Genomic DNA, 14418 nt, shown 5'->3' with positions numbered 1-14418 from the left:
CGCGTAATGGTCTATATATTGTATATTTGTGACATCACAAATGGACAGAAATCCTAACGGCTTGTTTCAAACGCACAATTTCTGAATACGGGCTGTGTGTATTTCTCCATATATTGAGCGTTTTGATAGTTTAACAGTATTTATAATGCACTTTAACCTGTTTTATAATGTAAAAGACATGAAAATCTCACTTTTTTACAATATGGGACCTTTAACTTGGAAATAACATATTGATGAGTCCAAAAATTACATTAAAAGGAATACTTCACCCACAAAAAGATCATTGGTATATCAGTTACTCACTGCGTGTTACCTTGAATTGTTGAAGAACAGGTTTTGTTTTTCTCGCATGCCTCCACGGCGAACGAAGAATCCAAAAATTAAGTAAAGTCTTGATGAATTGAAGTAAATGGGGGCCGCGTTTAACAACAGCAAAACTATATCAAAACATCCGTTTACAAACTCTCACATAACAGCTTTTTGATATAGTTTTGCTGTTGTTAAAACTGGCCTCAATTTATTTCAATTCGTCAAGGATTTACTCCGTTTTAGGACGTTTTTGGATTCCCCGTTCGCCGCGGAGTCTTGCGAGAAAAACTTTTTCTTCAAGAATTCAAGGAAACACGGGGTGAGTAATTGATATTTATGGTAATTTTGTGGGTGAAGTATTCCTTTAAAATTAAGAAGAAAACAAAATCCACAGGGTTAAAATTACATTTTTAAAAAGTGCTTTAACTGTGATTTGATGGATTTTTTGCACACAACCTCTACCAAGAACTCTTGAGGAACCACCATTCTTCTGTGTGCTGAATATAGACATAATTCCTAAAGTTGTCAAGTCGTGGCTCAGCATTATGCAGATATTGTAATTTAGTCCAAAATTGTGCAAGTGCAGCTGAATTGAGGAGCGGTGCAGAGGGGGATGATGTGGGCTGTATGAAGAGTACGACTGCAGCAGAGCAAGTCTACCACAGCAGGAAGCTCGAACACTTTAAATATCCTCCCAGTGGACGTGGTCGTAGTTAATACTAACCAGTCTGTCCAGGTTTGTAGATCGGTTTATCCGTCTGGATGATATGGATGAAACCAGGGGGCACGATGAGGACTTTGGTCTTCTTGTTCATCGAGGTGCTCTCACCCTGAATAGTGACATTAATGGTTGCCACAGTTCTGGAGCGCACTGTAGGGACCTGCAATAGCAGAAAACACACATCTGTCAGAGAGGACCGGGGGATATTTGAATCTTCAGGAGGAGAGGAAGGAAGGAAGGGGGGGACTTTTAAATTTAGCTTTGTGCAGAACCACAACTTGTGCCCAGTTGGCAAGCACTTTTCTAGATTGTACATTTTTGTCTTTTGCAATGTAACATCTGTCAACTATAACGGTAAACAACAACAGCTTGGAAGCGAATCCATCAGAGTTCTGCTGAAATTGAGCAACAGACCTCTTCCACTACACGAGGTTAATTATGAAATGTCGTCATACTTGTGTAGCATATGTTTTCACTTGCCAATGGAGCTGCTATTATGTAACAGGGACTGGAACCACTTCCAAAATTTGTGAAGGATGTTTTTTTGTGTGTGTTGTGAGACTGAGGGGGGTAGGGGGTGTATTCCAGAGGAATGCAGGTACATAGCTAGGCTTTGGCAGAAAGCAGCCTTTGTTTAGCTGCAGATAGACAAATGCCAGACTGGGCCTGACCCTGCAGCAGGGCCAAACACTGGGGAACCAAGTGAAACTAAGTGCTATTGTCACAGAGCTGATTGGGGTCGGCGGGTCGTTTCCATCAATATGGAGCAAGGCCCGTAAGTTGCATAACAGCGGGCAGCGGTGTGACAGAAACCAGAGCGGTAATTCACAGAGAACCTATTGGCATTGGCAGCCTCAGTCATGGCGCCGGCTGGATGGTTAGGTAAATAATGATTCCAGTATTTGTGCCATTAGTTTAATGGAGGGCTAGAGGACGAGGAGAGGAAAGTACACTGTGCCCGGAAACCTCGTGAATGCATTCAAAGTGACTGAGTCACTGAAAATGCAGAAGCAAATGCCCAAAGACAAAATATATTTTATTGGCACTAATTGCCAAACTGTGTGTACATATGTTGGGTCAGACCTGGAACGTAACGCAGCGGTAAAAGTCCTGGTTTACAGCCTCTTCCAGGATGGACGTTCTGCCTGAGCCCATTTCGAGGGCAACAGTCAGCGAGACGTTCCCCGCGGGGCTGTGGATCTGGGCACAAAGGGTCTCCTGTTTCCCTCCTCTCATCTGGGAGCTCACAGTCACTGCAAAAATACTGCAGGTAGAGAGAGGACATTAGTTGGAAAAGGATGCGATGTGCAACAGGTCTGAACAAAACATTAAAAGAACATGCATGCAACAGAAGAAAAAAGCAGGCCAATGGAACATTTTTGATACGCAGAGATGTTTATTTTTCTCTTTCAGCATTACAATAGTCAGTCACTCTTATGCATGTTGTAATTGTTTCTATATCAATTATAGGCTGAGCAGGGGAAATTAATTAGCTGTTATTGGCATCACCTGTTAAATTTAATTAATTCATAAGGTTGGAGACCTGTTTAAGAATGTTGACATTGAAGCAGCTGTAATCAATACTCTGGTCTGTCAAAGTTAGCGCAAATTTGCATTTAACTCTACAAATTTCTTTAACGCATTAACGCAACTTGCGATTTTTAGTTTTGTCGCGGGCTCAGTTTTTAAGCTAGAGAGAAGATCATGGTATCATATGCATCCATTGGAACCAACCATGTCATACTAGCTTGTCGCGAAGGAGGTTAAATAACGCTCCAAAGTTACGCTAAATTTTGGCTAGGAAAAAATGGCATGGCCATTTTGAAAGATGTCCCTTTTGTGTTGTTTAATTGATTTCCAATAATAAATATATACACACATTTGCATAAAGCAACATATTCATCCACTCCCATGTTGATAAGAGTATTAAATACTAGACAAATCTCCTGTTAGGTACATTTTGAATAGAAAAAAACAAACAAATGTGTGATTAATTTGTGATTAATTGCGATTAACTATGGAAAATCATGCAATTAAATATTTTAATCGTTTGACAGCCCTAATATTTTTATAATAATGGGTCATATGGCTACACACATGTGTAATTTGAAAGGTGTCAGAGTGGTAGACAGACACAGTTTGAATCTAGCTGGTGGAACATTTAGCAGCTAAAGAACCAGATATTTGTCTCAGGAGTTGGTGGAGACCAAAACAGAGTTAAAGAGAGTGTGACTACTGGACTTACATTCATCGAGCAGCCAGAAATAACTCCAAATAAATGCTAATGTTGCTCCCTGTGTATTGGATATACAGTATAAACAGAAAAATGTATGCTCACATGTTTAATTCTATGTTTACAGTATATGCCATATACATTACATACTGGAATTGTAATTCCTCTTTAAATTTTGACCAATTTGTTGCTGCATTAGATGAGAATAGATTAGATTGTAACCAAGTTGCTGGTGTACAATTTATTATTTTAATAATAAATAACAATTCAGTAAATTTATATATCAGTATTTATTTGTTACATTTTGTTTTACAAAGTTAGGAAAGCAATGTTTAAGTCAAGCCTGATGTTGCCTTGCACATAAAAGAATGATCCCAGTCACTTCCACACAGTGAGGCATACAGCTTAATGAAACACCGGTGTCGGATTGGAACTCGGTATCCGACGATACCCAAAGCCCAGGTATCGATATCAGGAATGAAAAAGTCGGATCAGTGCATCCCTAGTATTTATACACCTTCCCATGAGACCGGGCTGGGATATCATATAAAGAACCTTTACTGATGATTTCTGAATAAAGGACTTTTACTTGTAATGGAGTATTTTTACATTGTGGTATTGGTACTTTTACTTAAGTAAAAGATCTGAGTATTTCTTCTACCACTAGGGATTGTTTTCCTCCGGTCTGTGAAATGTTGCAATGCCGTTAAGAGCACCGGAGGACACAGAGGCACATGATTCTTTTCAGGTTACCTGTTTCATGTCCTACTGTCCCAATATAGCAACCGTTTTATAAAAATAACTTTTTAAAAAAAATCATATTTACTCCAATCTCGCCTACTTCAGCTTTAACATCCCTATCTACCTTTGAAAAAGACGTGCAAATCAGTATTTGAAAAGTGGTGTTATTTTAACGTATTTTTACCATGTAACCTGCATGGACAGACACCGTAAACAACCACTGAACTGCTGAATATGCTGTGTTGGAGGCTGGTTGGCTTACAGGGCCTGCTGCTGCCGCCAGTGAGAAATAAAGGACACATTTAATTGAGTTTTGGGTGGTGGGGGTGGTGGTACTGAGAATATTGATGCCCGTTTAGCCAGAGAGGAAGTTGCATGATGATGAAAAGTTATTTGGCTCGGATACAAAACTATGAGAGGCATTCAAGCCAAGATGGCCACAGTGTGGATAACACACACAGAGCTGCAAAAAACAAAGGTCAGAACATAATCAATACAATCAATACAGGAATTGTGAAACTATGAACCAAGATCTTGTTTTTTTGGTTGTTTTTTAAAAAAAAGCATGACATGGGGTTGGCCTTATAGTCTAAAAACAGCATTATGAAGACATATGACAGATTATGCTCCCTTTAAACTGATGATTGGTCACCACTTTTAAATGATTTAGTAGTTTAACCAAATAAGATGTTCTCAATAATTTCAGCAGATATGAGCAGCTCAATAATCAAATGGTGGTAGCAGATGGAAGGATTGTGCACGCACGCACGCCCACACACTTATTCAAACACACACACACACACTTGTGGATCTGCCTCTCTACAGGTTGCATAACAGTGTCCTGAGGCCAACCATTGGACTTTCAGCCTCACCAGTGGGGGGGCAGTGCTGGATTTTGGTCCTTAGTGATAACAAACATACAACACGACATCAAATTAGGCTTTTTGCAATAACTTAATCAGCTGCCTCTCCAGCAAACATTGGCGCGTGCATTTGGCGTCTAACTAGCGTGACGCACAAAACAAACTTTTTACGCACAAAAAAAAACGACGTGCGACCACGAAGTTTGTTGAAGAAAAACGCGTTTGTTTTACTTACTTGTCACTGAGTTTGACCGATGTCACGGTTAGCAGGAGCGCTGATGCGATGACGACACCAAACATTTGGAGGACAGGTGCCATCATGTCTGCAGAGCGCGAGAGAGTCGGTGCGCAACAGCGAGCAGCAGCAGCGGGACCAGAGGGCGTGCTTCCAGCCTGTTCCCCTCAACTGCGGGCCGGAGGAGTCAGAGAGAGAGGCGGCGGAGGACAGGGGGATGTGCAGGACAAGTTGCTCATAGGGAGGGCGGTGGCGGTGGTTTGCTGTTTATAACATCCCCAAAACCTCCACCACCACCACCACCTCCTCCCTCTGGAGTCACTCCCCTCCAAATCCGTTGGACCTTCGCAGCCTCCTCCCTATTCCCCAAAGAGTTTCACTTCCCAAAAGTTGAATCACTGTTTGGCTGGCTGCTGCCAACACTGCACTCCTCCAGTTTCTGAGGAATTTAAGAAAAGTCCACAACCCAGTGAGTGAGTAAGGGGGTGAAAAAGAATGGGTGGTTGGTTGGGAAAGTGCAGGAGCCTATACAGACATGATGACCATGCAGTTTCAACAATGTTGAGCAACACACAGACTGTTTATTGAGTATTGATGAGAGATATACCACTTCTTCTAAGATAGAAGATGTCTGTTGTGGGGCCCTGAGTGGCTCCACAGAGCCCTCCCCCCCCTGCTATGCAAAATCTAGATTGACTTTCACAATCATACATGTCACAGTCCAGACTCTTTGTCCATGCACAATGCAAACACCTCTAGTACTAAATCAGCTAAAAAAAACGAGCAATCTGGGGCTTAGTTTGACCAAATGTGGGTATGTAGGCCCACTTAAAGGGACTGTTTGTAAGAATCAGAAATGCTTGTTTACTCAAATGCTTGTTCAGCATCGCTCACAACAGTGAGGCGACACACGTCAGCTAAAACCACAATATCACTCTATATTTCAGCTGCTTGGCAGTAATGTTAACTGACCAGACGCAGGTCTCTCCATGAATCAATGCTGAGCCTAGTGTTGGCTTTTCCTGCTTCAGCCTCCCGACCGCATTCAGATGGAACAGGGGTCACACCGCAGATTTGGTCGGAGACGATAACGTTTCTCGCTCCGGAGCCTCGTCACTTCAGGAAACAAGACACAGTAAAGCTCTGTTGGTCTGGAGGAGCTGCCGCATTTATTTCTGCACAAACGTCCACTGTACATTCACTAGATATTCTCAGCGCAACTAACTCTTCTGCAGTGTGTAGTCTGCGCGCATGCATGTGAGGTGGAGCGAGCTGGGTGAAGGCAGGCAGGCAGAGGAGCAGAGTACAGCAGAGACTCCGGTCCTGGAGACCAAAGCTACGGTCTCCCCCGTGTCCTCCGACCACGGCAAACACTGTTTTGCAAGACGGGCTTCACTAGATATAACTTTGGTGCTTCCGTGTAGTTTGTGTTGGAGTCTTGTCTGAACAGCGTAGCCACACACGAGTGCGCATGGGACACCGACCCAGATTGATTTATACGTGTAAGAAGTTACAAACAGTTGCTTTAAAGCTGCAGTGGGTAGTAATGGAGCAAATATGATTTAAAACGGTCACTGTATCCTGACAGTAGTGCATGAGACAGGTAATCTGAAAAAAAAATATCATGTGACTCTGTGTCCTCCATCTGCCGTCCAGCTGCCGCCTATGAGAGCCGGCTATCAATAAATTGCAAACTCCGATCAAACCAAGGATGTATAAAGAGAACTGGATAAACTTTTTTTAAATTTGCTCCATTTCTACCCACTGCAGCTTTAAACACACAGCGAGCTGAGTAATCTGACAATTGTGTGTCAAGGACAACTCAGATGAGGCCCATCACCCTCTGAGAAACAGGAGAGGGTAAACATGAGGGGAATTTCTTGCAAGGATATTAAAAATCTTCTCTCTGACTGACCTGCCACACTTCCTCTGTTCATTCCCCAGCAAGGACAAGAATAAGAATACAGATCAGTAGAGACATTCATTTCCACAACACAGACATGGCGTGGTCTGACTTCTTCAGAAACCTGCAACACATAGGGGCAAGTGCTGAAAGTGTATTGTGTTGAGTTTTTCCATTCATTTCAGGGGTTGCCTCTATCCTGGAGGTGACACGGTGACAGTCTCTCCTCCAGCTCCTCTTTTATCTTCTTTTATCTTTTGTCTCCTCCTGCTTTTGATCTTTCCTCTTGAAAAAATCAATCAAAGATATGACTGAATGGAACAGGAATTATAACAATATACAGTAGCTATTGCAGTCTTTGGTTCTACTGACTGCGTGCAGCACTATTCTTCTACTGGAATCAGATTTACCCACAGCGCTGCACTTGTTTGTCTGAGAGGTTCTGTCTCAGTAATGGCAGAGGTTAAGAAACATTCTTAAGGGCAAATAAAGTGCATGAAATTTTAATCTGGGGTCTGGGTGCAAGGTAGTACTCAAGAGTCAAGATTACCACTTTATATGTCCACTGGGGAGATTATCTCGGGACATAATGGAGCATAACGAAGAAGACGAGTGCTTAGGCCTCTGTAGCAGCAATTCAGAGTAATCAAGTCGGCCATTAACAGCAGTTTATGAGCTAATCGTATGACTTCCATGGTGGCTTCAGGGCAGTCCAAATACCACTGGCAATAGCTTCTATACGTTCATGGGTAATTGTTCAAATAAGCCTGTTTTAACATCTATTCTGTCATTTTCTTTCTTTCTTTCTTTCTTTCCTTCTTATCTTCTTCCTGTTCCCCCTCAAAGATCTGAAAGCACAACAATCCACAAAACTGGAGATTCAAGGTCTCTTTACACACTGAGACTAAAGTCTAATCTTCTGTGTTTACTTTGTCCACTTGAGTACATTTTACTCCTACGTGTTTACTCTTAGTTTGAAATTGCAGCATTTTTCTTGTAATTGAGTATTTTCCCACTTGGTCCACCAGTTTTCAGTTCTTCAACTTTTCACCACTGATCCCACAGAGTTTCAGATCTCAGGTTGTTGCTCACATTTATCAAGTAGCCTACAGGTATGGGTTCAGGTTAAACCTGCAGTAGGCAAACATTCCATAATAACCTCTCAGCATATTGTAATTCAAGTGTTCTGAGAGAAAACTAGACAGCTCCACCTCCTTATGGCTCTGTTTTCAGGCTTTAGAAAATCTAGCTCATGATGGGAGACTTTGGCCAATCACAGGTCATTTCAGAGAGAGAACGTTCCTATGGAGCGTTGCTATTGGCTGTGCTCCGGCTGGTGGGCGGTGCTTGGTATTTCCTCAACTGATCTCCAGATGACTCAAGATGGTCACAAACTTTCTCATTTTACAGCTAAACATTACACTAAAATATGTTTATGAAAAGAGAAATAGGCATTACAGTAACAGAATATCGATTCACATTTGATCAGCGCTGCGTAATTTGATCGTTTGGTCGGAGTTTGTGATTGATTGACAGCCGGCTCTCATAGACAACAAGGCTCCAGCTCGGCTCTGATTGGTTGTTTTCCTCCGGTCTGTGAAATCTTGCAGATGCCATTAGGAGCACGGGAGGACACAGAGGCACATGATTTTTTTTCAGATTACCTGTTGATGGCCAGTTCCTTAAAAAAAACATTGATCAGTCTTGGACCACAGTTTATTGATATTTTTTTAGTTTTTTGTTTGGCTACTTTTACAAAGGATTTCAGACCAAAGACAGTATTCCAGTTTATGAAGCAACAGTTTATTTCAAGAGCTCACTGCCTTAACTTTGCCGTGTTTTGTGTGACTTAAAGGAACAGTGTGTAACATTTCGGGATCTATAATATTCATAACTATGTTTTTCATTAGTGTATAATTACTTTAAACTAAGGATCGATGTGTTTTCGTTAGCTCAGAATGAGCCCTTCATATCTACATAGGGAGCGGGTCCTCTTCATGGAGTCCACCATGTTGCTCCACCATGTTTCTATAGTAGCCCAGAACGGACAAACCAAACACTGCTGTAGAGAGAGCCTTTCGCGTTTTTACGTTACCTGAAAGCCACCGTAATTCTCAGACACGCTTGTGAAACTGCGGTAATGTGAGCCACACAGTGTAAAATCGTGGTACCGCCAGCCGCTGACTGACTTCCGTTGCTCCTAAATTAGTGTTATTATGATAAGGATGGCCTCTGAACGAGGCGAACAGCGTTTCTTTGCACTCTGTGGCTCACGTTACCACAGTCTTGGAAAGGGAGGAGTGAGAAGAGGGGTAGTCAGTTGTTTGCAATCTGCAACCACACCACTAGATGCTGCCAAATCCTACACACGGTCCCTTTAAGTTTTAAAGGGAAACTCCCCCTATTGTACTCTCACATTATTACACTCCAGTTACTTTTTGATTTTTAAGTTGTACACATTTTCCTCAACAAGCATCATTTACTTCCACTTTACTCACTGCAAAACAATCACCATCGTAGTCATTTCTGTCTATACAACCTCAAAACCTAATTTTTAAAAACAAGTATAAAATATTTGCTTGTAAGATAATAAATTATAATAATATAAGATAATATTAATAATATAAATAATATTTCAACTTGCCTCCAATAGAAATCAACTTTATTTTTTAGAATGTCTGAGAAATGAGTGTCTGTGTCTTAAAACAATAAAGAATAAGGCCAGACCAACTAGAATAAAGACAAATGGCACTTTAATACTGTTTACATTAAAAGCAACATAAAATATTTTTACTGCGTGAGTAGATTGAGGCAAAAAAGAAGACATTAGCACCATAAAAGTCATAAGAATGAGATTACTGCAGTTTAACAGCTTTCAATCACAGGTGGACATACACGCATCACCTGCGCTGCATTCAATTCTAGTCATTCCAGTGTGTGGTTGCAGGATTGTACTCAACAATCAAAACCTGAAAGAAACCTTAGAAGACAACTGTTAAAACTGTTACATAATATCAATTTATTGTCAATGTACATTTCAGCAGGCTGTACTGTATAGTATATAATGTACACATTTGTTTTTGATACTGTGTATAAGTACATAGGGAGCTACTGGAAACCATCAAAGTCTTTGAAACTTACTCGGACAATAAAGCTACTCATTTAGATTCAGATCTGAATGCATCAAGGTTTGACCACGGCCAGATTAACATGTTATGTCAGGGGGGTCAACAGGTGCCTCAACTGACTGGGGCCCCTATTGGCCCCCTCTAGAGCCTGTGCCCTGTATAGCCTGGGTTTCCACCAACAGTTCCCAGGACTTTTACTCCCTGGAACTACTTTCGAAGGAACTAAAAGGTTCCTTCCACCGCGGTCTAAAGACCTGCGAATATGAAGCAAATTAATCCGCTGACGTATGAAAAAGCAACATGACGTGGGACGAGGGGCTGCTGGTGGTCACAGCAGTTAACACACTCTGCAGCCTGCAGTTCAGTGTGTCCGCCTGTTTCATCTAAAAGAAAAAAAAAAAGTTGAAAAAAATAAAGGTTAGGTTTAGTCTCACTGCGACGATATTCACTGCTGCATATATTTACTGATGCACGTTGGATGTAATGAATGAAATGCAGAGTAGGACAATTAAACTAAGAGGGTCTATCTCCACAGTAAATCATCTGTTGAGTGTTTGATGGTTATTTATTTGTGCTTTAGAATGTAACCGCCGTGAAACAGTGAGGAAATAACTTTTCTTTCTCTCGTTCACAGCACCGCCACGCTGTCTCTCTTTCTCTTTTTTTATCTCTTTCTTTTTTCTTTAAGAGTCGGGAGGCCAACAGCAGAGCCTAACTTTACTTTCGTAAAGTAAAATTAGGCTTCCTAAAATGGTTCTAAATCAAAACTAGAGTACTTCCTTGTTTTATGAAAGAAGCGGAACACGAGTTAAAGCAGCAGTGCTGTGTGTGTGTGTGTTTGTTTAACCAATCAGCGATAGTCATCCTGCAAACTCCACCCCGAAAGTTCTGGTGCTTTCAGAAAGTACTACCCCCCGAGCAGGGCCTTTCTGGGGGGTAAAAAGGCCCCACAAAATGTCCCTAGAACTTAATTTAGACCCTGGTCCCTGCGATCCAAACGCAATGAGTTCCTCAAAAGATTATTAGTTCCGGGGGAAAGTTCCTGCGGTGGAAACAGGGCTTACAGTATGTACCCTCATGTGGCAGCTTTATTATATGCCCAGACCAACCAGTCCATGGATGTTTTTAAGAGAACTGGATACTGCGTTTGAGGCGTGTGTGTGTGTGTGTGTGTGCGTGCGTGTGTGTGTTCACAGCAGCAGGCAGGAGAGGGCAGCAGACATTCGGGCTGAGAGCCGACTGTTTGTTTCATGTCTCTCATCTCCAATCCAGGGAGGGGCTTATTAAATCCGGCTCCCCATCTCTGGCTGATGAATTCTTTATTAATACAATATGTTCACCCCAGTGCTCCTACAAAGATAGCACATAAAAGTTCAATTAACTGGGGCTTGATGATCTCAATGAGATGATCTTTTACAGCTAAAAGCTCCCTCTACACGGTCCACTGGAGCCTTTCCAGAGCGATAGTACACACGGAAAAACAGTGAAGGAACATCCACCAGCGAATAACAAAGGGAAGTCAGGCGCTGCATGGGGATTTAGATGTTCAAAGGAGCAGCTTACGCCTCTGGGCCATGCAGGGCCCTCTTGAGTCGGAGAATGAAATCTGTTGTTTAACAAGCCTTTATTGGAATCCACACTTCTACCAAAATGTTGAAGATCAGGGACAAACAGAAGCGCATGGCGGCGCTACATGAGCCGGCGATGAGCACAATCCCAGAGAATTTTTGTCAGTGAGGACATATCAGACTGTATGATTCCCATATTGGTATAACAAAATCCACGGGGTTGTGTGTGTTTGCGCGAGTGTGTGTACAGAGCTTGAGCAGGGATATGTTGAGCTTCAGGTGGTGGATATAGCAGAGAGCTGGCTGCCTTTGGTTCCCTCAGTTCTTTTTGGCTGTGCAGTTTCTAGAGGTTTATTAAGCATCGCCTTGGTTTGTTTCAAGAGTCCCATGGGTGCTGCAGAGACTCGGACACAGCCTTTTAGCTTTAGAATGCTTTGTGTGACTTATGTTCCCCCTGTGATACTCTTACATTGTTTTATCTCCATTTCGTTACATCCAACATAATCCAGGTAGTTTTTGAAGACTTATTTGTTTTAATTTTAAATTGTAGCCAATTTTCTGATACATTAATTGTTTGCGACCACTTTACTCACTGCAGAGTGTTTTTCATCTTACTGTGTCAACTAAGTTTTTTTTAACTAAGTACTGTATCATTTCTTACCATAATTAATTCCTAACAAGAGTCAACAGTTATGCTACTCTGTGAGGCTGCACAGAGGGGCTTTGAGGTAAATGCTAACATCGTCGTTTTGAAGCCTCGAGACTGGCATTTTGGATATCGCCATCTTGTTTTTTTGCAACCAGAAGTGATACGAGAAGGTGAAGCTAAGTACAACCAAACGCTGAGCAAGATATTTTTAGGGGCTGATCACACAGAGATGCGTCACTATAGGCCCGACCGCTTCAAACCTTTTAAACTAAGTACTGTATCATTTCTTACCAGGCTGCACAGACGCGCTTTGATTTAAATGCTAACATCAGCACGCGAACATGCTCAAAGTGACAATGCTAGCATGTTGATGTTTATAGCAGCTAATATTAACCGCAACGTAGTCACCCTGACATCAACCATTGGTTTGTGGACTGCTGGTTTATGGACTGCTGTTTTGAAGCCTCGAGACCGGCATTTTGGCCGTGGCCATCTTGTTTTTTGCAACCAGAAGTGATACGAGAGGGTGGAGCTAAGTACAACCGAATGCTGAACAAGACATTTTTAGGGGCTGATCACACACAAAGGTCAGCTTCAAACTTTTTTAACTAGGTACTGTATCGTTTCTTACCTTAATTAATTCCTAACAAGAGTCAATAGCCATGCTACTCTGTGAGGTTGCATAGAGGTATTGCTAACATCAGCATGCTAACATGCTCAAAGTGACAATACGAGCATGCTGATGTTTAGCAGCTGATATTTACCATGCTCACCAAGCAACGGTGCTTTAAGCTAAATGCTAACGTCAGCATGCTAACATGTTCACAATGAAAATGCTAACATGCAGATGCTAAACAGGTATAATGTTTACCATGTTCACCATTTCATAATCAGCACTAAACACAAAGTAGCCTACAGCTAAGGCTGATGGGAATGTTGTTAGTTTTGCAGGTATTTGGTCATGAAACCAAAGTATTGGACAAATGTGCTGGATGAAAGGTTAGGGGATCCCTTAAGTTATTACAATCCGTGCTGTCGGGGACATAAATGTCTGAACCAAATGTGACCATCCAGAAGTTGTAAAGATATTTCACCACAAATGTCAAGTCAATCACTTTGGTCATCAAAGATATTATGAGTCATCCTCTGGGTAACATGAATGTCTTCTGTAAAACTTCATGACAATCCATCCAATAGTTGAGACATTTTTGTCTGGAGTGGACCGACCAACAGACAGACAGACCGACATTGCCATCCCTAAAGCCACACTGCTTGTTTGGCTAAAAAACCTTATTTTCTTAAAACTACCTTGAAAAAATCTGCAACGTAATGAATAGAAATCAACTTGTGTCATTCCTAGAAATGAGTGTATCATGAAATAAGAATGAGTAAGACAGGTCACTGCACTAGAATAAAGGTGAATGATGGAAAAAAAAACAAAAAAAAAACGTGTTAATTTATATTAGAAACCAGTTGAAATATTCTTACAGCTCCAGCTGTGTTTGTGTTTTAAGAAAATAATGCTTATACATTACATTTCCCAGAATGCCTTTTGACAGCTTGCAAAAAAGGTGTGTAAAATGCAGAGTTAGAGGTTGATGTAAGCAATAACAAAATATTGACATTCAATGCAGAATTATAACAATGTTTTTCATAAAGAAAAAACACTGTAACAATTCATGTTGCAATTGTTGTTTATTGTTGCAACTGCTTGTTCCCGATTGGTTGGTTTGTCTGGGATGATGACATCAGCATCCATGGTGAAAGCCCAGTGGAGCTGCTGATGTATAGAAACACCACAACACAACTACTCGCATCTGCTCATTTTTTACCCCCAGCAGGCAACTGTCATATCTCGTTGTTCAATATGAAGCTATCATCAATCAGCAGCTACTTAGCTTAGCTTAGCTTAGCCTACCATACCATAAATACAGGAAATAGGGAGAAACAGCTAACCTGGTTCTGTTCAAGATGATAAAAAATCTGCCTACCAACACCTTTAAAGCTCACTAAGTAACCTATTTTATCTTCTTTGTTTAATACGTACAAAAACTGAAGAGTATAACAA

General features: G+C 41.4%; 1 protein-coding gene across 2 annotated transcripts in view; it reads right to left on the bottom strand.

The window, feature by feature from the left end:
- The window catches only part of LOC141770525 (alpha-2-macroglobulin), a 40853-nt gene extending 35423 nt beyond the window's left edge, over nt 1-5430 (bottom strand). For both annotated transcript variants that reach the window (XM_074640142.1, XM_074640143.1), the window contains exons 1-3: nt 5103-5430; nt 2114-2294; nt 1034-1190 (exon numbers count right to left, since the gene is read on the bottom strand). In XM_074640142.1, coding sequence (XP_074496243.1) covers nt 1034-1190; nt 2114-2294; nt 5103-5188 — 424 coding nt within the window. In that variant the 5' untranslated portion in view covers nt 5189-5430. The remainder of the gene's footprint in view (nt 1-1033; nt 1191-2113; nt 2295-5102) is intronic.
- Between the last annotated feature and the right edge of the window lie 8988 nt (nt 5431-14418).

Source organism: Sebastes fasciatus, chromosome 7 (assembly GCF_043250625.1).
Source record: "Sebastes fasciatus isolate fSebFas1 chromosome 7, fSebFas1.pri, whole genome shotgun sequence".
NCBI classification, from domain to species: Eukaryota; Metazoa; Chordata; class Actinopteri; order Perciformes; family Sebastidae; genus Sebastes; species Sebastes fasciatus.
Note: the sequence above shows the minus strand (reverse complement) of the source record. Positions and strands in the feature narration are given on the sequence as shown.